Here is a 25,963-nt window from a genome sequence, read left to right on the forward strand (position 1 = left end):
TGACGGCAAGCATGGGTTGCTGAAGACCTATTTTACTCCGGATCTTCACGGGTCTGTCATAGTAAGCAATAATTCAGCTATGCCATGAGTAAGGAACATAATTCACCTGATTGGCACATTTTCCCAAAGGTGAAAAGGGAGGAAGGTCTTTTCTTTTTTTATTATTGAAAACAACTAATGAAGGAGGAAGGCTTTATGTGTTTTGACAGCAAGAATACCAACAAACAACTGGGCGCATCATTTTATGGATAACAATGACGAAAATAATGACATATTTTTTATTGGCATTTAAAATGACTGACACACAGGATTGAAAGTGACGCGCCAATGCCCGATTAACAGTTTCCTTTTAAGCCTGGTAAAACTTTGGCCAATGTTCAGCCCCGTTTTAAATTAGTCACTGATACGATTTATCTTCATATGTGTGACTACACTACAATCTTCCATCTTCTAAATTCAAGTGATTGATCGTCCTCATAGATCTGCACATCTCCAACACGGCGTTACTGTGGGCAGGCGAACACCTCAACTCTCATGCCAGGATTCGTGGCAGAAGTTTGCGGGATGAAGCGGACATAGCGAGCCTGCAGAGGCACTGGGAGGACGGTCTTCGTCGCTATGTCGTACAGAGTACTGCCGTTGAATATCTGGAAGTAGAACCAACTTTATTACAGTGTTATAGTGTTATAGTGTGTGTGTGTGTGTGTGTGTGTGTGTGTGTGTGTGTGTTTTAACATAAACGACTTTTTCAAATTCAATACAGCTGCAGAGTCCATTTTGAGTGTTGAGAAACACGTTACTTCGTGTTTGAGGCATTCGCTGCTTTTAGCGGTATTGCAGTAATGCAGAGATACATTCAGAATTTGCAGCAAAATATGCAGTAATGTATTCGACACTTTCAGCAGTATTGCAGAAATGCATAGCCAGTGTAACATATTTTTTGACTTGTAGCGCATGTTCCCACCAGAGTGTTAAGGGCGGCATCCTTGACAGTTTGGAAGTTGTCGCCGTCCTCGCTGTATGTCATGGTGTATGTGGTGGTGTAGAAGGATGAGCTGACAGCCCCCTGCATCGTCACGGCAAACCACCTCATCACAGAGCCAAGGTCAATCTGTGAAATATCAGAAATGTTATGTCCCTTTTGAGGATGAACCGAATATTTAGAGGAGAACCAAAGTGCTGTGCGGAATAAGTGGTTACATAACCCAATGAAACGGATGATGTAATCAACATATCGGATTATCGAGCAATCAATATATCGGTATATCGACATATCAGTTTATCAGCAATCAATATATCGGTATGTTGACAAACCGGTTTATCGAGCAATCAATATATCGGTATATTGACATCGGTTTATCGAGCAATCAATATATCCGTATATCGACATATCAGTTTATCAGCAATCAATATATCGGTATGTTGACAAACCGGTTTATCGAGCAATCAATATATCGGTATATTGACATCGGTTTATCGAGCAATCAATATATCCGTATATCGACATATCCATTTATCAGCAATCAATATATCGGTAAGTTGACATACCGGTTTATTGAGCAATCAGTATATCGACATATCAGTTTATCAGCAATCAATATATCGGTAAGCTGACATACATGTTCATCGAGCAAACAATATATCGGTATATTTGGATATCGGTTAACAACGTAGTACCTGCAGCCACGAGTTGAATACTTGCTCTCCAACCCAGCCAGTGCCGTGGAGACGGCCGTTCCAAGCGGCATAGTCGGCGTGGGAGTAGTGGGCGGACATCTGGGCGTCGGGGATGTGCATGAGGCCGCTGTCTACACCCACGGCGTTGTTCACACAGTCTGATGGATAAATAACATTTCTGAGATTTAAAAATGGTAGTAGTGGTTGAAAAAGGAGAAGTAGTAGTAGTAGTAGTAGTAGTAGTAGTAGTTGTAGTTCCACACCTACCCAACAGACAATCCTTGCCCCCGTAGGCCTTGGGGCAGTTGCAGGAGTAGGCGGAGATGTCGTCAATGCAGGAACCTCCATTCTTACAAGGAATAGCACGACACTGGTTTTTCTCTGCAAGAGATAAGAAATCAATGTTGGTACCTACCACGAGAAAGATGATGCAGTGTTCAAAGATAATGTTTCAACTTACGACAGAGTAATGTAAATCAAGTGACAGCAGTGTGCCGAGAACAGGCCGAGAGAAACCCTCCGCCCATTGGGCAACATCAAAACACAAACAGAGTACTAGTATTTGTTGTGGAACCGTAATTAGAATCAATATAAATTTTTATACATATTAGGCTTGTTTCTGAATCTGAATTAGTGTCGTGGATATGTATCATGTGGAAGCTCCTTACTACGTTTGACAAGGGTGTATCAAGTGGAAGCTCTCCACAACGTTTGACAAGGGTGTGTCAAGTGGAAGCTCTCTACCACGTTTGACAAGGGGGTATCAAGTGGAAACTCCTTACCGCGCTTGATAAGGGTGTATCAAGTGGACTCCCTTTACCACGTTTGACAAGGGTGTATCAAGTAGAAGCTCCTTACAGCGCTTGACAAGGGTGTATCAAGTGGAAGCTCTTTACAGCTTTGACAAGGGTGTATCAAGTGGAAGCTCTTTACCACGTTTGACAAGGGTGTATCAAGTGGAAGCTCCTTACCGCGCTTGACAAGGGTGTATCAATTGAAAGTTCATTACCACGTTTGACAAGGGTGTATCAAGTAGAAGCTCCTTACAGCTTTTACAAGGTTGTATCAAGTGGAAGTTCCTTACCGCGCCTGACATGCGTGTATCAAGTGGAGGCTCCTTACAGCGTTTGACAAGACTTTAATGTGTATCAAGCGGACGCACCTTTGCACGTTTGACAATAGCGGAAGCTCCTTACCGCGTGTGAGGATGGTGAACGTCTGATCGGCGTGCTTCCCGTGATTATCTGTCGCCCGAATGCCGAATTCATACACAGCATCTATATCAGGTATGACTCCAGAGATGTCACCGGTGTCCTTGTTCAGCACTACCCCTGGAGGAAATGCCCCGGATACTTTGTCATAATGGATAGTATTTCCTTCTGGATCCTTAAGATAAAAGTTTGATTATTAGACCTCCAAAATCTACACTGATCTATCTATATTTCAACACTTCCTACTTTGCTTTAGTACAAATCAGCGGCAACATACTATTGACTTGAAGTTAGTTCGTAAAAAGTGAGTGAGTGAGTGAGTTGGGTTTAACGCCACTTTTAACAGTATTCCAGTTATATCACGGCGTGTCAGCTTAATGTGGGAGGAAAGCCCGAAGTGATGCAGGTCTCACACGTTTACCACTTCGGTGAAACCCACGAGCACGGGTATGGTGCTGACAAACCTAGAAACATAATCGGGGCGAACCGGGATTCGAACCCATAATCATAGGTTTCTGGCGTGCCCAAGGGACGCAACTCTGCACAGCGAATCGCGGCGCCTTAGACGACTGGGCCACCCGTGCCCCCTAGTTTGTAAAAAGAAATTCCCCTTATCAATGACGTCGTATGGACAACTTTTCTTTCAATTATCAAATGTGTACATACACAAATAAACATCAAAAGGTGAGGTGGAATTGGGTTTAACGTCGCGTTCAAAATTATTGCACTTATATAGCGACGTTCATGCACGTGTGTGTGTTGCTGCTTGTACTAGTCCGGACTGATGCCGATTTATAGTGCTAGCCCACTGAGATACCATGCCGCAGTTCAACATGAATACCCCACTCAGACACAGTATACTGAATCCGAGCCGACCAGTCCTTGTTTTAGCCCCTTGATGCCGAGCGCCGGGCAAGGTTGCAACAAGTACCATCTTTTCACGTCTTTAGGTATGACGCGGCCGGGTATCGAACCCCGGACCTTCCGCTCTTCGGGCGGACGCTCTACCTCTAGACCACGGATGCGGTGTAAACAGCAAAGGGTTTGATTGAGCCTTCATACCGTGCAATGTTTATACGTTGCTATATCATCTGCTTTCCTTTATGTTATTTATTGTTTATAAATGTTGATAAGTATACGTGTACATTTCTTGAAAAAGGCGAGCTTCGTGTGACACATTCTTTTGCATAGCTATTGTCATGTGAATAACAAATGTTTAAACTGAAAGTGGTTTAATATTCTCCAGCGGTGACTTCAACAACCTGTGCGGTGACTTTGACGGAGATGGTAGTTCCCCCCAGGAAGGTCCCGAGTGACCCGTGTTCCGACATGTCGCTCCAGATGGGCGGGAGGCTGTTCAGCATCTGGAGTGAGTGAGTGAGTGTGGTTTAACGCTGCTTTTGGAGGAGGAAAGCCCGAAGTGATGCAGGCCGTAGACGTTCACCGCTTTGATGAAACCTACGAGCACGGGCATGTTTTTTTTTTTTTTTTTTTTTTTTGTTTAACGCCGCACTCAGCAATATTCCAGCTATATGACGGCGGTCTGTAAATAATCAAGTCTGGACCAGACAATCCAGTGATTGACATCATGAGCATCGATCCACGCAATTGGGATCGATGACATGCATCAACCAAGTCAGCGAGCCTGACCACCCGATCCCGTTACTCGCCTCTTACGACAAGCATAGTCGCCATTTACAGCAAGCATGGGTTGCTGAAGACCTATTCTACCCTGGATCGTCACGGGTCACGGGCATGGTACGGACAAACCAAGAAACATATTCAGGTCGAATTCAGGATTCGAACCCACGATCATAGGTTTCTGGCACATTGAACGCAGGCGAAATCTATATAGTCTCCCAGGTGCAATCACCTATACTAGGGTATGCGCACAAGCAATAAGTAACACCACAGCTAGGCGTTGGTTGTCATCTGTGCGCACCTCCCCATTTCTGCTATGGCAACCGGGTTATCCAGACGATTTCACTGGGTCAATGGATTACGGGATTAACGTTCGCTGTCCATATCTATGTATTTTATGGCATCCCACTGACGTCCTTCTGGCATTCTTTGAATTGTACTGGAAGAGTTTGTGACTATATTTTGAATATTATATATAATAAGCTGACCATCTATGTAGCAGCTCAGCTGGCGTCAGCTTTTGCTTACTCATAGGGCAATTCAAAGTACACAAATATTGACGTTCGTGATGACGTGCGACCTACTTCAATAATGGCCATCATGTCGGTGCCGTCGATGTAGATGCTGCCACTTGTGGACGACTTGAGGAAGATGCTGCCGCTGTCGGGCCCAGCCTATGTGTGAGAAAACTCAAGACTGCGAAAACAATTAAACACTTGCACAAACTGCGAATCCTATTCAACACGTGTAGTATATATATATATACATAAAACATTTTGAAAACAAGGCTGTTTACTGTATATTCTTTATCTCCCAAGTGTGAAACACATAAAACATATCTGAAAATTACCCAGACATTTCAAGGTCGCTGACGGTTTTCGGAAGGTATCCTGATGCAAATTTTCTTCATATATGGTCTCTAGTAGTGAGCAGGTGTGGTTTTACGCCGCTTTTAGCAATATTCCAGCAATATCACGGCGGAAACACCAGAAATGGGCTCAACGCATTGTACCCATGTGGGAAATCGAACCCGGGTCTTCGGCGTGACGTGCGAACACTATAACTACTAGGCTACCCCACCGTCCCTTGTATCAAATGATTAATGTCGGTCTGGGCTTATCAGACAACTGCAGTAATTTTCTGCCTCGTGTTATTCTCCCATATCCATAGTTTGGCTATCGCTGATAACTCTTAAAGGACAACCTCAGGAAACGGCCTGTTTAAACTTATTTGTGATAATGCAATACTGTTTTGGTGATAAGTACAGAATAAAAATAGGGTAAAAATATAACCACTTACTCTGATGGTGACATTTCCTCCAATTTCTGCGGACAGAACGACACTGGGGTACTGGACCTCAAAGAAACTGAAAGAAATCAGCAGTTTCACAGTGAGATCGGCTAAGATTACATCTTTCTGCAGGGTGCCGTAGTATAAAGCATTCTTAGCGCTAAGATGATCGTAACTCCCATACCTTAACATAACTTGCGACAGACGTAGCGCTGAGGTTGTTTTGTACAACAATACACAGTTCTCTATGGCCGAATATCGAAGGTAGAAATGGCAGAAGGTCGTCTATAACGCAGTGAACACCAAAGGGGCATCTTCCTGAGACAAGGGAGATAACTGACTATAAAAAGTCCAGTTTCCACCCTTGCCGAACCAGGCTGCAATTATGGAGTTACATTTTGGCTGGACTAACGAGTCTATGCATAGTCCAATCAAAATTGCTTAACGGAATCGACATCCGGTTCGTAAACTGCCGTCGACTGCAGGATTTGCAAAGGATGTGTATCGCCAGATATTTTCCAAATCTTTTCGTGTTTTTAATCAAGGTACTCACGTGATTTGATGCACTTCGCGAAGTAAGACAATATAGATTTTGAGTATCAATCAGATCGTCGTGAGTGGGCGCCGCCATTTTGTTTGAAACAAATGTAAGCAATGTGGGAGGTGCAATCTGATTGGTCCACTGGCGGTGCTACGATCGAGCCCAGAAATTTCAGATTAGTGCGTCAAGGGTGGAAACTGGACTTTTACAGTCAGTTATCTCCCTTGCCTCGGGAAGATGTAAAGGGGAAACCTTTTGTATACTTGCAAGGCGGCTTTTGGATTTAGCGGATATATTTAAAAAAAAACTCCATTAAGGAGTGCTATGTACGGTGTTGGTGGATTCAGGTGTAGTTAATAGTAAATACCACGATATATGCAATTGTCCATTTTAGTCTTGAAAGTTCTAGAAAAGAATTATAGATCACGGCGGACATTACATATACTACTCATTTGGGAAGCCGGGTCCGCTACGCTCCAATATTTCCACCGCCAGGCACCCCATCGCACCTGCCTGTTCGAGGCGAGTAGGGTGTGTGAGGTTTAAATCCGTGAGACATTTGGGATTATGAAGTCATGGCAAGGAACCCCATCTGGGAAATCGAACCCATGTTTTTGGCGTGCCTAGAACCACAAACTCCACAACACACAAGAGTCATCAGAAAAGTAAAGTAACCACAAGTAAATGTGCAATTCTGTATGTAATGAGTCAAGAGTTGGATGTTCTTGAAGAAGCATACATTGTTTATACATAACAGATCCATCATGGTCGCATCCATATGAAATGGAAAGTAAAACAAGTGTGTTTCTGTGGGTTTTTTTATGCAAACAAATGACAAATTACAAGAAACAATAACTAAACAAGCGTATAGTCAATGAAGTCATCTAAATTTATAAAATTCCCAAATAGCAAAAGGCACCAGTTCAGTATGTACCTGGTAGACATGCAAAGTTTTGTAAGAAAGTATTTAACGGTTTTTGAGTTACGCTCCGGAAATGAACACCAGCCTTATAGAACCTAAGTCCAACTTGTTGCAATGGAAACGTCAAAAATAAAAATTTCTAAAATTCCTAAATAACAAAAGGCACAACTTCAGTATGTGACTGATAGATTTGCAAAGTTTCGATCAAAAACACTGAATTATTTTCGAGTTCTGCCCCGGAAAAGGAAATGATTACGGACGGACAGACGGAGAGACAGACTGGCTGATCGCTATATCCCCTCCGCATTATATGCCGGGGGGATAATAAACAATCACAGCGGAGACTCTGTTGCAGACACATGATCGACTTGGCATGATAGTTATTGTTAAAACGCTAAAATCCGTCAAACGTTACGGTATAGAACGAGTTTAAATCAAATATTGGAATTATACAGAAGCCTTTTAGGGCCATTTGGTTTTCTTTCTTAGCATCTTGAAATTTCATCTTAGTATCTTGAAATTTCAAATTATTATCTTGAAATTTCGGCTTATGTATATCTTCAAATTTCAACATAGCACCTTCAAATTTCAACTTATGTATCTTGAAATTTCAACTTATGTATCTTGAAATTTCAACTTATGTATCTTGAAATTTCAACTTATTATCTTGAAACTTAATCATAATCTTGAAACTTAATCATAATCTTGAAACTTAATATATATCTTGGAATTTCAACATAACATCTTGAAATTTCAAGTTAGTATCAAGAAATTACAAGAAAGAAAAAACAAATGGCCTAAAAGGCTTCCGTAGAATTAACATTTTTATGCACATGTATTTTTGTTTTACATTAATAGTTATTATTCATTTATAATGTCAGTTGTTGATTTGTTTCAGCTGGAAATAATAACATAATGACTCACGCAGTACCAGCGATACGAAGCACTTTGCAGAGGACAGCCACAAACAACATTAAAGACGCCATGATTGTAACACGAGCGTAATATTTTCAAGTTCCAAGTTTTGAGAAACGGAACGGATGTGATGATAAATCCGGGCACTTGTGTCGCGGCACATTTTTTTCTGATCAATGTTGGGAAGGTTTAATGACATTTCACGCACGTCTCAGAAACACAAAAATTCTCATCTGAAAAAACTACACTGCAGACGACTCGTGATAAACTACGACCCCAAAAAGTAGTTCCGGCAGACTTATCTGCCAGACGTTCGTATCATGGGCTAACAAATCGGTTTCGTGTTAAGTTCAAAATGATAATTGTTTATGCGTATCCACCTTGCTAAGATACGAAAGAGTGATTGATATCTGGCAAAGATGGTGAGGGCATGAGACTAACGTTTAAATGACCTAGAAGAAGAATTATCTCAAGAATATTACTGTCATTTCAATTTGTTCACGGGGCATTTCAAAATGGCGGCGATATGGTATTCCACATGTTTTCTGGCTGCAGTTATTCTTTCTGTCAATGGAGCGAGCCAGTAAGTTATAATATTCATTTAATATATTTGGTATTTGTAATTTACAAATTATGCATCTCCAGCACGGACCTAAATAACTAATTATTGTGGTCCGCGCCTCCAGTAACCTCGTGCTCACTAACGCGTCGCTGTTCACTGTGTAGGGTTACGTCCCTTAGCTATCAGGATCAACTGATTGTAGGTTCGAATCCTATAGCCTCAATTATGATACGTGGTTGGTCAGTGCCTTATACAAGCTTTACCAACGTGGCATTTAAGACATCAAGCTTTCTCAACATTACATTTTAACCGACGTAAGCCAAACTCCATGACTTACTGTTTTGAAAACATACCAGACCAATCGTCCCTGTGTAGACAAGCCTGTTGTTGTATTTTTTTCGAAATCGGTTTCGTCAAATAAGAACAGTTATACGATAACGTATTGGTTTGCACGAGCTGTGAATGTTGATTTGTTTGACGAAGAATAACGGGTTTTTTCGTAGAAATAAAACTCATTTAAACATTGTAGGTTTTCGCCTATCGTAGATCGCCATCCGAGTATGGAATTCGTCTCAGGATACAACGGAAGCGTGACGTTTGAGGTATGGATGGCAAATTGTAATTTTGTTTCACAATTCAAAAACACGTCCATTATTGACTTGGTTCTGTCTTATTATTATATTATCCTTTGATATTTGATCGTCGGGGTAGGCTAGTGGTTAAAGCGTTCGCTAAGCACGCCGAAGGCCCGTGTTCGATACTCCATTTGGGTACAATGCATGAAGAGCATTTCAGATGTGCCCCGACGTTTATATATTTATTACTGTTTATGCTATTCACACACAATCAACCAAGTCACCGAGCATGACCACCCCGACTGTTATGTCTCCTCGTACCACAAGCAAGTTTGGATGGGATCAATTCTAACCCTGGATCCCCACGGTGGTAAAGTAAGGTCAAGTAAATGGATGTAGTTTGGAAGCAAAGGTAACGAGCTCACATTTTGGAGTGGCACTTTGGGTTGGAGACAGAAGTACAAAAATGAATTCAAATCTGACCTCCAAAATAACCTTGCACTATCATGACGTATTCTATTTTGTATCAGGCTCTGATGCCCGGCAACGTGTCGATAAACACTTCTTCCGACCACTCCCTCTACTACAAGGACGTCGACCTCATCAACATAATCAGGGTGAGTGAGTGAGTGAGTGAGTGAGTGAGTGAGTGAGTGAGTACGGTTTCACGTCTCTATTTGCAATATTCCAGCAATATCCCTGCGGGGTACACCAGAAATGGGCTTCACACATTGTTCCCATCAGGGAATCGAACTGCACAGCGACTTGCGGAAGACTGGGCCAACCGTATTCCTTCGAAATAAAGAATTGTCGTTTAAATAACATAATCAACCTATCTATAACGGTGAGTGAGTATTCCAGTTATATCACGGCGTGTCAGCTAAATGTGCTAAATGTGCTAAATGTGTCAGCAAAATGTGTCAGCTAAAGGGATGCAGGTCTCAGACCGTTACCATTTTGATGAAACCCACGAGCACGGGTATGCTGCTGAAAAAAACAAGAAATATTATCGGGGCAAACTGGGATTCGAACCCACAATCATAGGTTCCTGGCGTGCCCAAGGGACGTAACTCTGCACAGCAACTTGAATTGCGGTGCCTCAGACGTGCCCTCCATATCCGTATGGATGTATGAAAGCTCTTTACGTTGTTCATTATACAAATCAACCTTCGGTCTTACTTCAATTTTATTCTTTCTCATTCAGCTGGTGAACGCCACCCCACCTATTTGGGACGATTATGGGACATATGGCTACGTTGGGGCCTTCTTGGGACTTCAGAAAATATCTGTCTTCATCCACGCTAAGGTAGGGTCACTTTTACGTGTACTGTTTAGTTTTGCCATTATGATCCACAACCTCAACACAATAAAGTGAGTATGGTCAGCGAAAGGTCAGGTTTCCGTTTTCAGGTAATCTTCCCACTTTAAATCCGGCCGAATACCTTCCGGAAACTTTACCCCAAAATTGTCAAAATTGTTGGGGTGCCTTTTGTTCATTTAAGTGTGAAACGCATAAAACATACCTGAAAATTACCCAGAAATTTCAAGGTTACTGACGGTTTTCGGAAGATATCCTGATGCAAATTTTCTTCATATATGGTTTCTAGTAGTGAGCAGGTGTGGTTTTTCGCCGCTTTCAGCATTATTCCAGCAATATACTCATGTCGGGCATTGCTTCAAAACAGCATTTATTAACCTGTAAAAGTGGGTGCCGAACAATTTCTCTTTACTTTAGTTAAAACCTGAGGGGAATTAGAAATAGACCGCATTGTAAAACTGCAAAGCCAAAGAAAGTATACACTTGAAAATTTGATTTGACCCAAAAGATTCAAACGTCATCAAAACGTTACTTGGCTGAAAACAGTTGCCGGAACACTGCAAGCTTAAGGTCCAAACACAACAGTATCAAGTACATCACCATCAATAACCGTTTCTTGCTTGTTTCATTTTAGCCACTATTAAACGTGGGTGTACGTGTGCTCTGTTCTTGAACTTCTTTCATTGGCACTTTATCCTGCAATATAGAGTGAGTGAGTAAGGTTTTACGCCGCTTTAAACAATATTCGAGAAATGTCACGGCGGGAGACACCAGTAATGGGCTTTACACATTGTACCCATGTCGGGAATCGAACCCGGGTCTTCGGCGAGACGAGCGAACGCGTTAACCACTAGGCTACCCGACCGCCCCCTGCAATATAGAGGAAGATATGGTAGTGTAAGACAGCCATACTATTTGTTTGATCGAATTTTGTAAGGCTATGGAATTCGTGGATCTATTAACTCTATTCATGAAGCTGTGGTGTTTAATTGGATCTCTACAATAACATTTGTGGCCCTTTGCAGGACTCTGAGGGCCGTGCCATGACGTACACCGTGGTAGCTGGGGACCTCCCCGTGGGGATAAGTCTGGACCCCCTCACTGGTGAACTGAAGGGGGTGGCCCCCGACCTTGACGCCACCTACGTTGTTACCGTCCGTGCGACTAACGCCCTGGGCGCCTTCGCAGACGCAATCTTCAAATTTGCTGTCAAGAGTAATGTCCCTTTGGTTCATGTTTCCCGATTTCAAGATTGCCAAAGTGTTACCTACTCGTTCACAAATATATTTTACTGCTTGCTATCCTATTTAGAGTGGAGGGTACATGTGTTTTATGCCTGTTCTAAATTTACATTATAATCGAATTGTGTGACATACTTCTTACTTCCCGTCGGGGGCACGGGTGGCCCAGTCGTCTAAGGCGCCGCGATTCGCTGTGCAGAGTTGCGTCCTTTGGGCACGCTAGAAACCTATGATTGTGGGTTCGAATCCCGGTTCGCCCCAATTATGTTTCTAGGTTTGTCAGCACCATACCCGTGCTCGTGGGTTTCACCGAAGTGGTAAACGTCTGAGACCTGCATCACTTCGGGCTTTCCTCCCACATTAAGCTGACACGCCGTGATATAACTGGAATACTGTTAAAAGCGGCGTTAAACCCAGCTCACTCACTCACTTACTTCCAGATTCCCATGTCTGCATGAACAGCCCGTGTCAACATGAGGGCACCTGCGAAGAAAATCACGGAATACTCCGATGTGACTGTCTTCATCCGTATGGCGGGACATTGTGCGAGCTGAGTATGTTTCACTTCACTGGGAGGAGGTTTTTGTGTTTGTTTGTTTGTTTGTTTGTTCGTTGTTTAAAGCCGCAATCGGCAATATTCCAGCTGTATGACGGCGGTCTGTAAATAATTGAGTCTGGATCAGACAATCCAGTGATTGGCATCATGAGCATCGATCCATCCAATTTGGATACGGTGACATGCATCAACCAAGTCAGCGATCCTGACCACCCGATCCCGTTAGTCATCTCTTACGACAAGCATCGTAGCCTTTTACGCCAAGCATGGGTTGCTGAGGACCTATTCTAACCCGGATCTTCACGGGTTTTTATGAATAGACGTGTTATTATCCCCAGAAAGCCCAGCTTTTATTTTGATGACAGTGATGTCATTACCTCCTTTAAATGTTTAATGGGGGCACGGGTGGCCCAGTCGTCTGAGGCGACGCGATTCGCTGTGCAGAGTTGCGTCCCTTGGGTACGCAAGAAACCTATGATTGTGGGTTCGAATCCCGGTTCGCCCGATTATGTTTCTAGGTTTGACAGCACCATACCCGTGCTCGTGGGTTTCATCGAAGTGGTAAACGTCTGAGACCTGCATCACTTTGGGCTTCCCTCCCACATTAAGCTGACACGCCGCTATATAACTGGAATACTGTAAAAAGCGGCGTTAAACCCAACTCACTCACTCACTCAAATGTTTAATGGTCTGTGTCGTGGACACCTCGTGTTGGACCTTTAATTAAGTCTTTGTTGTCTTGTTTAGACTGCACAGGTAATGCACTGGGAGTATCTCAAAGTGTGAAGGCTGTCCATGATGCGCAGATGTCGGCGTACCTCACCTCCTCCACGTATAACGCTTCCGACGGGAGGCTCGAGGGGAAGGGATGGCGCGGAACTGGGGAGCTCTCCTGGCTCCAGATCGATCTAGGTGAGCTAAACGCTGCAGTATATGTCACACACACAAATATCATACATATTAATTGGTTAATATAATTGTGAAGAATACTCATATGAAAAATCATATTAAAACACATTACATTGGTTCGATGCACAAACGTACATACTGTCATGTTTTGTGAACCGATGCTGATGAACGCATCACATATGACGTCATAGATCCAGGCCTCGAGATGCACCATTCGTTGCCGCTTATCGTGATAAGAATAAAGACACTCTGTGGTAACACTTGACTGATTGTTGGTTTTGTCATTAAGGGCTACACATTGGAAACATGTCTTCTTAACGTACATACTTCGCTATATGTTTCTATGGTTTACGTTTCTTTTGGCGTTGAGTATATGTACCAGTGTAACGGAAGATGTTTCAATTACAATATTTACAGAATACGTGCTGTGTTGACAAGCGACTTGAAGTTTAATTTTCTTGTTTAGTTCAAACAATATTTCGTACACCGAACAAAAAAACAAACCATTTTAACATTGATATCAAACTTATATATATAATGATAGTGTATATGACATACTAAATATTAGCCACTTCTAAGTCAGGCAATGTCATATAAAATTATTACCATTTTGGGAGCAGCGTTCTCTCAGTACACCCTTCTGCGTTGCCAGGCAACCAGACATTGATCCACGGCGTGCAGATGCAAGGCGTGAACAGCGATTACTACACTTCCATGTTCCTAGTCCAGTATAGCCTGGACGGCCGGCATTTCCACAACTATACCAACCCGTTCAGTGGTGTCGTTGAGGTCAGTGTCTTCAGTTGAAATATGCTTGGTATTGAAACACAAAACAAAAAGATTAATTGTTTTTAATATAAAGTGGGGTAGCCTAGTTGTTAAAGTGTTGTTCGCTCGTCACGCCGAAGACCGGGGTTCGAGTCCCCACATCGGTACAATGCGTGAAACCAATTTCCGGTGTCCCTCGCCGTGGGATTGCTGGAATATTGCTAAAGGCGGCGTAAAAGAATACTCACTCACTCACTTACTTTTGATATATCGTAAAAGGGTTACGTCCCTTCCTACGTCAATATGGCCGACTTTGAAGGGTTTTAATTTCTAGAATAGGTAAAAGACTCAACGGAAAAACATGTTGTGTTTATATATTTCATACCACAGTTGCGTAATTTTGGGTGAATCTGGACACAATGTAAATAGACACGCCTAATATATTTCCAAAAGGGGCGGTCGGGTAGCCTAGTGGTTAAAGCGTTGGCTCGTCACGCCGAAGACCCGGGTTCGATTCCAGACATGGGTACAATGTGTGAAGCCCATTTCTGGTGTCCCCCGCCGTGATATTACTGGAATATTGCTAAAAGTGGCATAAAATCATACTCACTCACTATTTCCAAAAGCATACAGGCCAATAACATATCTGCCAAGTCGTATTTCAGTTGTCCGAGATTCCACGGCATTGTTCCCCAGTGGTGTCTGGAAATTTCTGTTCAGTAGGGTGATCTGGAACCCTTCAAAGACCCCCCTGAGATGATCTGGGTTTCTTCAGCAACCCATGCATCTCGTTAGAGGCGACTAACTGGATCGGGTGGCCATCGTATCCAAATTGCTGGATCGTTAAACAACAAACAAACAAAACAAACCTTCAAACACACAAGTTTGGTTCAACTGTCAATATAAAGGGCCGGGAAAGGGGCGGAGAACCAGAGAAAAACAGTGGTTGATAGCATGAGCGACCATCAACGCCGTAGGGTATAATGTTTGTTTATTTGTTTGTTTGGTGTTTAACTACATGGGTGTTCTAATTATTTCAAGGAACTTGTGGGCTCTACCTCGACTACAGTGATCACAAGCTACCTTGGCAGGACGACTCCGCTGGTGACCCGCTTCGTGAGACTGCTTCCCACAGACTGGAAAAAGTCGCTCCTGCCAGCCATGCGTGTGGAACTGCTGGGCTGTCATCTGTACTAGATCTACATACAAATAATACCGCTCCATGACGTTCTTGTTGCTTCTTTCTTTCACGGGTAGCCCAGTCATTTACGCCGAAATTGGCTGTCTCTGCGTTGCGACTCTGGCGTGTCATAGTCCAATGTTCATGGGTTTGAATCCAGGAATGGCCTTATTATGGTAAGGGTTAATATATGGTGGGACTCGAATCCACTAACATAGGATTATGCCACGCCAGAGTCGCAACGCAGAGACAGCCAATAAGGGCGGATCCAGCATTTTTAAAAGGGAGGGGTCAAAATCCTCTCTCTCAGACAAGTTTACTGCCAACAACATACTGCATTTGGTTTTCAAAAGGGGGGGGGGGGGGGGGTCCGGACCCCCTGAACCCCTCCTCTGGATGCGCCTATGATCGTTGTTGGATTTTCAGCACTATACGCGTGTTTGTGGGTTTCAACAAATCGGCAGACGTCTTGACGTTAAGAATACACAATGCCATTTAGAAAGTGGTCAAATGTAACATATGTTATATTTGAGATAACACTTTCTTAGTAAAGTACGGATTCTCGTACTTTTTTTGGCTCCCATGGCCGAAATTTACACTTGTCACGGGGGTACTCAAAGTACGTGATGTAGACTACCAGTTGTCGGACTTTCATTTTTGTGGAAGCCTCGGTGGCTGAGTGGGTTAGATCGCTGACTTTGTGTGCTGCCGATTAGGTGCCTCACACTGGCAGGTGTGGGTTCGAATCCCGGACGGGACTCAACCCCCAAAAAGTACTAGAATCTGTACTTTACTAAGAAAGTGTTATCCCAAATATAACATTTGCTACGTCTTGACGTTAAGCTGACATACCCTGATATACAGCTGTTCTGTACAAAGCTGGTATTGAACCCTCCTATTACCAGTGACGTGTGATGCTATTGAATCCGAAGAACCTCTGGTCGATATGAGCGAGTGTTTTGAGACGAATAAGACCCGTTGGGATTCCGGGCTGACACAGTCGTGTCATCGCGAGGACTGTGCGTACATCAGCCACTTTTTAATTTGACTCCTTAGAATTGTCCTCACATTTTCACTCAGAGGGGTATCTCATCGGAATAAAAAATTCATTCAAGCAAGGGGAATTGGTAACTGATCGATTTTCTCATTATTCGACATATGTTTGATCCCCTGATATACACCGGGGTTGATTTATACATCATAATAAAATAGTCATGGAGAATTGAACACACAGAGAAATTTTTATAATCATAAGAAATAAGATTCCGTTGTACGAATCCCTTTTATTTGATGACAATAAATTAAATCTTGATACAGTCAAGTCTCGTTTAATCCGACACTCGTTAATCCGACACTGATGGGAACCGATTTAATCGGTCCTATTTAGACCCGTTAATCGGACAGTCTCGCACTCCGACTCCGACACACCTAATTTGCAACGAACTGCTGAAATCACTCATTAATCAGTCTTGTTAATCCGACACAGTACTAGTGATCTGCGTACTCCGTGGTCATCTGCGAGTACACAGCCCGTGTTTTGATGCGAGACGAGTCGGCTGGTAGCTGCATATTACAACGGCTCCAGATATAAACTTGTCTAACAATAAACAATATTGCTTTATATAAAGAAAACAAGATTAATCACATGCTTAGATTCCCTCAATCTCATTAAAATAAGATACAGGTTCTTGCTATCGCCGAGGACATCCCATTACAGGTCACGTCAGAACAACCTTTCGTGAACTATGACCGACCAATGAAATGACTTACAGGAAGTCAAACGGGACTTGACTGTATCAGGTATTCGCGAAAAGGTCTGCATATCCTGCTCCACCGGTGGCACCAGTCACAAACACATGCAAAGGCAAGGTGAGTGAACACGGGGACATATGGTACAAATAAAAAAGAGGGATAGTGCATTGAACATTATTTTGATCACTGATGGGTCACATTAAGAAATGTCCTTCGTTTGCCGACCTATTTTTTAAAAAGCTTCACTAAGGCCTTGAATGCTGTAACCCTGATCAAACAACTTTTGAGCAAGAGTAGTTTGGTCTTTGTTGTTTAACGCCGCACTCAGCAATATTCCAGCTACACGTATATGGCGGCGGTCTGTAAATGGTCGAGTCTGGACCAAATATCACAGTGATTGACACCATGGACATGGATGGATCTACGCAGTTGACATACGATGACATGCATCAACCAAGTCAGCGAGCTTGACCACCCGATCCCGGAAGTCGCCTCTATCGACAAGCATGGGCTGCTTAATACCTGTTCTAACCCGAATCTTAACGGGTAAAGATTCGTATGGCTGTCTACGTAGATAGCACATGCTCGGTAGTACCTCAAAAGATGTGAAATGTAGATACCAAAGGCTGGAGCTGCTTGAATATTGCTCGACATAAAGAGTGAGTGAGTGAGTGAGTGAGTGAGTGAGTTAAGATTTAAAGTCACATCGGCATTATGTCATCCATATCGTGACTAAATCAAGTTGTACATTAACAATACATAAATATAGACATTAAAATCTGTCAACAAAGGACAGTAAAAAACACTAGACTATCACAGATGTAGGCGACACAAAGGGAAAGGTGACTATCAGAAAGTTAATTAACAGAAATGATCAACACAATCCGCGTATAATTAGGTAGAATTTATTTGAAATATCCAAATTATTCAAAAGAAAACACGACAGCCGAATATGTCCACCTTGAGACAGGGATAGAACCCCACCTGGAAACTGACGGCCTGGAAGCGGAGGAAGCGGGCCTCGATAACTTCCGGGAGCATGTAGTCGGCCAGACCATTTCCTCCTGGGATGGACTGAAACAGTCGGGTGCAATGACAAATAACAGGAATATAGTCCGAGCGATCCGTCAGTGAAAGAAGCAATATCATACAATCACTTCATCACTGTCGGGGTTTTTATGGAGGTTACGGAATAAGGGACTCAGCATTTAATCGGGTTGGGGTTGGGGTTGTATAGTTGTATGTCACAGCTTCACAACACGCAATTTGCTTCCGAGATGAAGGAACCTTTAGCACATCAGTCATGTCCAACAGTCACGTCGAACAAGTTATATTTTTTTATTTAAATCTGGGGGCAACCATTTTTGTCCCTGTTTTTTTTCTGGATCAATCCTTTGTTACAATATCCAATGGGAACCCAACTGGGATCCGGAAGTAGATATTGTACTGAAACAGACAAGACAGTTATCCAAACGGGCACATAACGTTTTGTACATGACCGAAATTGTAGCTGAAAACAGACTGCATATTTCTAATGTTCAAACAGTGAAACCCCGTTAATCTGGAGTGTACCGTTCCCAGTCAAGTCGGGCCGGATTAAGGTATGATTGTCTCGGAATTCTGTCCTTATGATATTTGTAGATCTCCATAGAAAAATATTCGTCCGAAAAGTGGAGTAGAGTGGTCCAGGACGGTGGTGCCACAAAGCGAATTTAGCGCTAAGGCTGCCGTAAGTCAAAGTATGTTACGATCGTCATAACGTTATGATCGCTTTGTGGAACGGCACCCTGATAAAACGAGGGTTAATGGGAGCGTGTACATTAGATTATTACCACAATGACCGATTTTGACGTCGACGTGTTGGTGTGGTAGGTGAAGCTCTGGCCGTCAACGCTGTATTGCATTGCATAGTTGCTGGCATAAGGTCCTTGCATGACGACTCGATGGACGTACCTGGTGCCACCTGAAAATAATGGAGCCGGTATCTGATAAAGCCCACTATCCAGCAAAGACCAAGATGGACCAGCATAGTCCGAAGACAGCAAGGACTAATATGGACCAACAGGGGCCAACCAAGCAGGACCAAGAACGGCATGCAGAGAGGAACTAGAGCAACAGAAACAAACACGACCCACCCCTGACCAACAAGGTTAAGCAGAATCGAACCAGGACAAGCAAGGACCAAAATAGACCACGGTCAAGCACAGACAATGAAGGGCTAACGTCTTAGTGAATAACTAACTGGCTAATGGGTTATATATCACAAGTCAGAGAAAATAAATGATGAACACATTGTTTATGAAAAACAGAGAGTCCTTAATTTCAAGTTTTGTTGTATGCTTTTCTATATTATTCACTCTCCTTAAAGGAAAGAGAAAAAAGAAAATGTCACCACTTTCGCGGACTTAACATAATGTCCGCTAATCGACAAGGCACCATCTTCCCGAGGCAAGGTCGTTAAATGACTATAAAAATCCAGTTTCCACCCTTGCCGAACTAGGCTGGAAATTTCAGGCTCGATCTTAGCGCTACCAGTGGCTATCATGAGTTATGTCCCTTCTATGATTCTCCTATTGACCAATCAGAAGCCATCTCACATATCACTTGCATTTGCTTCAAACAAAATGGCGGCGCCCAGTCAAGACGATCTGATCGAAAATCAAGATTTATATTGTAATAAAACGGTAAAACACTTGAGCACCTTGATTAAAAACATGAACAGATTTGGAAAATATCTGTCTACGCCAAGTTGGTGGTACACATGCTTTGCAAATCCTGCAGTCGACCGAAATCTGCACTTTGAAATCCATGTTGTTTATGAACCGGATGTCTAGTTCGTTACGCGATTTTGATTGGATTATGCATGGACTCGTTAGTCCAGCCAAAATGTAACTCCGGAATTCCAGCCTAGTTCGGCAAGGGTGGAAACTGGACTTATATAGTCAGTTAATGCCCTTACCTCGGGAAGATGACAAGGCACTCTCCAAGCGGGTCGGGAGCGGTCGGGTAGCCTAGTGTTTAAAGCGTTCGCTCGTCACGCTGAAGACCAGGGTTCGATTCCCGACATGGGTACAATGTGTGAAGCCCATTTCTGGTGAACCCCGCCGTGATATTGCTTCAATATTGCTAAAAGCGGCATAAAACCATACTCACTCACTCTATCTAAGCGGGTCGTTAATTTGCATTGTGCTGTAGTGAGACAGTGCAGCAGTTTAAATCACGTGGTTGTAACTGATAAACCAGTTTTTACAACCGCTATATTGCACTCATTATAAGAAGTTAAAATTACTCTCGTTCTTCCATCCATCCTGTCCGATGACCGCCTCCGTGGTCTAGTGGTAGAGCGTCCGCCCGGAGAGCGGAAGGTCCGGGGTTCGATCCCCGGCCGCGTCATACCAAAAGACGTTAAAAGATGGTACTTGTTGTTACCCTGCCTGGCGCTCGGCATTAAGGGGCTAAAACAAGTACTGGTCGGCTCGGAGTCAGTATACTGTGTCTGAGTGGGGTATTCAACTTAAACTGCGGCATGGTATCTCAGTGGGCTAGCACTTTAAATCGGCATCAGTCCGGACTCGTACAAGCAGCCACACACACACACACACACACACACACACACACACACACACACACACACACACACACGTGCATGCACGTCGCTATACAAGTGCAATAAACCCAATTTCACCTCACCTCACCTCATCCTGCCTGATATATATATATATATGCACGCCTATTAACTACGTACCCAAGTCCACCTGTAGCCACGAGTAGGCCTCCCTGCCGCACCAACCCCTCCCGTTCAGACGCCCGTCACTGGCCAGACTCTGGTTCAGACTGAGGTAGGCGGACATCTGGGCGTCCGGGATGAACTGTGAGTTGGCGTCCACACCCAGGGTGGTTTCATTACATTCTGGATGCCATCAGTTCACAAACATAGCTTCTTTATAATTTCAGAATAAAATGTTACAATGTTCATAATAAAGGCTTAGATACGTCTTGTAAAAGAGCTCTGTTTTACAAGGTGGCCAAGGCGTCGTAACTGCCTTTGGTCAAATTCTTTGGTTGTTGATTCTAATCTCAGATTCGCCCTGGGTGATCCTTGGTATATCAGCACCGAACGAGGTCTAGTGTTTCACGAAAGTGGTAGTTTTTGTCACTTCCGGGTTTCTTTAAATGTTACATAAACAGAACTACTTTGATCTAAATTGAACACGGAATCTCTCACTCACTCGAAAGAATGTCAAATTGAACGCATACTGAGTGAGTGAATGAGTGAGTGAGTGAGTGAGTGAGTGAGTGAGTGAGTGAGTGGGTGGGCGGGTGGGTGGGTGAGTGAGTGAGTGTGACTATTAGCCATCATGGCTGGGGACACCATTGTACCAATATGGGGAATTGAATCTGGACCTCTGAGCACCAGGCTACCCAACCTTCCCTGCTAGGTATTGTATTTGAATACTTAACAAACATTATCTGTTTAATTGATTAATATGTTCATACCTCGTTCACAGTCCCTCCCACCGAAGATGCCGGCGCAATGACACTGGTAGAGGCCGTTCATGTCGACACAGACGCCATCGTTCTTGCATGGCGCTCGTAACAAACACCTGTCAGTGTCTGCAAGACAAATAACTCGAGGAAATATCATAAATACTCTTTTCTTGCCAATAAATATTGTGAATACATTCCTTATAAAAATACCACAACCACCTCCCGGATTTTTGGCACTTATTTTTCCAGTGTATTATTATTATTATTATTATTATTATTATTATTATTATTATTATTATTATGTCTAGTCAAACATATTCTGGGTCGTACCATGGGTAGACCTCTGTGTCAAAACCACAAGCATTGCGGTTTATAAATGATCGAGCTACTCCATCATGTCGTTTAAGATACTGTGTTTGTGCCAAAGCTGGGCATCCCCTGACAATGTGTTGGACAGTGTCATTAAATTCATCGCATAATCTACATTTCAAATTTACAGTTTGATGCAAAATCACACATTGAGGGTTTCGAGTGGGAAGTGACTGGTCCTGAGCAGCAAACAGAATGCCTTCAACCAAGCGACAGACTCTGAGGAGTTGCTGTTTTTCTCAACACTCTGCACATAAACACGATGCAGTGGTTGTTCAGATAGCAAATCCTTGAAAAACTGATTCTGGGCCGATTTGATATGGCACTTCGCTAGGTTGACACTCATTTCTGTACCGTCCAGCAGTACAAAACCATCAACAAAATCAACGCTGACATTGAGATTATGTCCCACATCCTTGACTCGTTTTAGAAAACTGTGGAACGCCTTGTTTTCATCATGAGTCTTGACGTACTTCACAAGAAGATCAAATGTGTGCAAAAGTGCAAAAAAACATTCTATCATGAAGAGCCTCCAAGTTAATCAAACCTCGCCCTCCCATTATAATGGTAAATATAAACGATTGAGGGAAGAGCAATGGGGTGGGATCTACTGTCTGACATGATTCTTCGTGTGATGGTGTCAATACCCTGAATTTCAATCAACAACACCAAAAGATTATTAGCACAAACACTGCTCCCTTCATCGGCCACATTTTTAAGCACATCTGTGCTCCCTTCATCGGCCACATTTTTAAGCACATCTGATAAATATCTTCGGGAGTTTACCTCTAGTTTCGAACCGGAAGATTGCATCGGCGTGTTTGTGCTGGTTGTCAAATGCCCGGATGGTGACAACATAGAGGGCGTTCTCGTCCGGAGCAAGACCCCGGATGACACCTTTTCGGGGGTCAAGAATGATGCCAGGAGGAAGGTCTCCAGCAACGACTGTGTAAATCAACTCGTCACCTTCTGGGTCCTGGGGAACAACTGATGATTTGCAAACAATTTCAAACGTGTGCTATTGTCCGCCATCGAAAACACGCCACCTTCTGACAGTGTTTAAACTCAAACCATCATGTTAAAACTGCAGATGCAAACAATTACTGGCATTCATTCCTTAAATGGTTCACTCATAAACTATCAGATATGAATGTATAGCCACATTATGTTGTGCGGATGGATTTGTGACTATTGCCTACAAACATGTATATCATCGTTGCGACGCGTTTCCTTTGAATTCACCCAACAGAAACGGTTAATGCACTTTAAGGGTGGGAACTTATCAATTCACAGGCACCAACGCTTGAGGGACAAAATGTGAGCAATGACCTTGAAATGCGCACTATACTATTTGTGATTGACAGAACGATAAGACAAGTTCAATATTTAATAAGGGAGGTTGGTTTTACTCTGATTTTAGCAATATTCCAGCTATATCACGGCGGGGGACATCAGGAATGGGATTCACATACTGAGACCATGTTGGGAATTGAACCCGTGTCTTCGGCATGACGAGCGAAGGCTTTAACCACTAGACTACCCTACTCCCCAGTTCCATAGTGAATATCTGGACACATCGCCGTCCCTTAAACCATTCCGTGTTATCCTCGTCCAGCTCTTCCATAAACGTGAAAATACCCCTCGTCTACAGTAATGTGTGGATTAGTACGTCACCTTGGCGTTGAGCGTCACATTCACGAAGTCTCCGCCGTCGTATTTGCCGAAGAAACCAACAGCTGACGGGGTGCCCCAAACTGGCGGGAAACTCTGCATGATCTGAAAAAGAGTTATTTATGAGGCCATTTGATAAATCTATAACGCAAGTGAGGTTGCCAACCCCTTTTCGTACGCGGGATTCGGGGGACTATTTACAGAGTCTTCGGGACTCAGCAGTGTGGTACGCGGGACGCAAATAAAATCGTATTTGGTACGTAGATTCCACATTTTAAAAAAATTGACGTACTTTTTCGATATGTTTTCAGTAATTCAAATCGCAACGTTTTCTCAATGCTTTTGAGATTTGTTTTAGGTAGTATATCTGGGGCGAACAATGACACTTAGAGTGAAACAATAGATAGAGACCAGGGGAGGAGGGGAATGGCACTCTCGCAAGTTTGTTTGTTTGTTTGCTGTTTAACGTCGCACTCAGCAATATTCCAGATATTCCAATAATCCTGGACCAGACAATCCAGTGACTGATATCATGAGCATCGATCCACGCAATTGGGATACGATGACATGCATCTACCAAGTCAGCGAGCCTGACCACCCAATCCCGTTGGTCGCCTCTTAAGACAAACATGGATGGCTGAAGACCTATTCTCTACCTCGATATTCACGGGTCGGTCCCTCGCAAATAACCGCACACGGCAGGGATCTATACATATTGAAGTCTTAGAGTTCCATACCCTGACAAACTCGAGGAGGTCCAGGCTGCCATACATCACAGTTCCTCCCATCCCGGGGGATATGTGTACGCTTCCGCCTGACCCGGCCTGTGTCAGGAAGGTAATATCAATTTCATGCGTAACAGATTATGATACCAGATCGAAATATTTCGTTTACATAGAACAACTCATCACTGCACCATATCGACACATAAGTAGAGATGATATTGCATGCTTTTCTTTTAGGAATAAAGTAAAGTACGGTTATAACGAACTCAAGGGGACTACTAATTTTAGTTCGTTATAACCGTAGTTCGTTATAAGCATATATACAGCATAACTACAGCAAATAGTCGGGACCAAAAAAGTAAGTTCGTTATATCCGTCAGTTCGTTATAAGCGTGTTCGTTATAACCGTAGTTTACGGTACTAAGATATTGGAGTTTTTCAGTTCCTATGACTTCCAATTGTAATTTATCAGTGAGGCATACCATTGAATATTTGGAATATCAGTGTATCAAAGATTATGTAGTTTCAACAAAATAAACATGGATGGTCTTCTTGTTCGAGTGTCCTTGTCGTCTAAGGCGCCGCAATTTAATGAACAGAATTGCGCCCATTAGGCATGCAAGAAACCTAAAATCTTGCGTTTGAAATCCAGATTCGCCCTGATTATGATATATATGTATCTCGGTTGGCATACGCGTGCTCGTGGGTTTCACCAAAGTTGTAAACGTCTGAGACCTGCACCCCTCGGGTTTCCTTCCACATCAAGCTGACACGCCGTTATATACCTTATATATATATATGCGTATACCATGCAAAATAGAAATTAGTATTACCCCTAGATTAATGTCTCCATCAAGCTCCGTCTCAAGGATCAGGTCTGGATAGTGGATCTCCATGATGCTGATAAAGAATGAATGAACGTGTTAACACTATTTCAGTTATATCAATGCATAACTTAACTTAGCTTAAATGGGAGGTATTCCCAATTCGACGTTTACCACTATGGTGACGTCGGTTTATGGTGCTTACATTCCAAAGAAAACTTATTTAGGGCGAATGTTGAAATTCGAACCCGCAATCAGCTGATCCAGGTACAGAAAAGGGACGCAACTCTACATACATATCGAATTGCGGCGCCGTATACCAACTGGGCCAATGGGTGCCAGTCGATGAACATAACAGTGAAATATAAATTATCCACAACATCCTTATCCTATAACCTGACCATCACGACTTACATCGAAGTCAGGTAGATGTTTTGGCAGGTGTATAATTTCTTTTAAATATTGCAGCACTTTCTGTTGGAATATTAACGCATGAATTCAGATACAGAAAATTATGACCGTGTTTATAGTTTTAATAGGATATAGTTCAATAATCATGAAAACAAGATACGTACCCTCCATCTGCCTGAGAGCTACTATACACGATGCGGATTAAGATACTCACTAATGTGAGGAGAGACGCCATTTTAGCTGATGTCTCGGCACAGCAATGTAAGAGTTAAAGGTGGGCCGCGTCCCTTCACAACGTCGGCATCCAGGCATGGGTTATAACACAGGCTTGCGTTCTTAGAAATCTGAGCGCTTTCAGGAAACAGTAACTGTGGTCGTATAAATCTGTTCATTTAAAATGATGATGATATGGACTGT

The 25,963-nt window shown here is 43.0% G+C and overlaps 2 protein-coding genes across 2 annotated transcripts; one reads left to right on the forward strand and one right to left on the reverse strand.

The window, feature by feature from the left end:
- Positions 1-264: 264 nt before the first annotated feature.
- LOC124127110 lies at positions 265-25,809 on the reverse strand. The gene is made up of 20 exons (XM_048384341.1): positions 25,711-25,809; positions 25,145-25,211; positions 24,324-24,410; positions 23,590-23,691; positions 22,702-22,891; positions 21,556-21,672; positions 20,804-20,968; positions 18,891-19,021; positions 18,000-18,132; positions 15,210-15,325; positions 13,273-13,373; positions 8,207-8,287; positions 5,829-5,895; positions 5,114-5,203; positions 4,151-4,252; positions 2,874-3,063; positions 1,945-2,058; positions 1,678-1,835; positions 965-1,111; positions 265-647 (listed from the first exon to the last, which is right to left on the reverse strand). Exons 1-20 carry the CDS (start codon positions 25,779-25,781, stop codon positions 504-506), a joined length of 2,373 nt encoding a protein of 790 aa, XP_048240298.1. The 5' UTR covers positions 25,782-25,809; the 3' UTR covers positions 265-503.
- On the forward strand, positions 8,605-15,352 carry LOC124125433. Its single transcript, XM_048384416.1, has 9 exons — positions 8,605-8,780; positions 9,289-9,361; positions 9,865-9,951; positions 10,539-10,640; positions 11,678-11,867; positions 12,334-12,447; positions 13,197-13,361; positions 14,011-14,147; positions 15,168-15,352. Exons 1-9 carry the CDS (start codon positions 8,713-8,715, stop codon positions 15,321-15,323), a joined length of 1,092 nt encoding a protein of 363 aa, XP_048240373.1. The 5' UTR covers positions 8,605-8,712; the 3' UTR covers positions 15,324-15,352.
- Positions 25,810-25,963: the final 154 nt, after the last annotated feature.

The sequence above is a fragment of the Haliotis rufescens genome, unplaced genomic scaffold (assembly GCF_023055435.1).
Source record: "Haliotis rufescens isolate VD_foot unplaced genomic scaffold, xgHalRufe1.0.p SCAF_5, whole genome shotgun sequence".
NCBI lineage: Eukaryota > Metazoa > Mollusca > Gastropoda > Lepetellida > Haliotidae > Haliotis > Haliotis rufescens.

Bases quoted from the DNA above. Each gene is read 5' to 3' on its own strand.
- LOC124127110 (XM_048384341.1), bottom strand. From the start codon at position 25,781: ATGGCGTCTCTCCTCACATTAGTGAGTATCTTAATCCGCATCGTGTAT. The intron at 5,204-5,828 runs GTAAGTGGTTAT...TCTCACACATAG, and splicing joins GAGGAAATGTCACCATCAGA to GCTGGGCCCGACAGCGGCAG. The intron at 1,836-1,944 runs GTAGGTGTGGAA...TTTATCCATCAG, and splicing joins GGGCAAGGATTGTCTGTTGG to ACTGTGTGAACAACGCCGTG.
- LOC124125433 (XM_048384416.1), top strand. From the start codon at position 8,713: ATGGCGGCGATATGGTATTCCACATGTTTTCTGGCTGCAGTTATTCTT. The intron at 8,781-9,288 runs GTAAGTTATAAT...TAAACATTGTAG, and splicing joins TCTGTCAATGGAGCGAGCCA to GTTTTCGCCTATCGTAGATC. The intron at 14,148-15,167 runs GTCAGTGTCTTC...AATTATTTCAAG, and splicing joins CGTTCAGTGGTGTCGTTGAG to GAACTTGTGGGCTCTACCTC.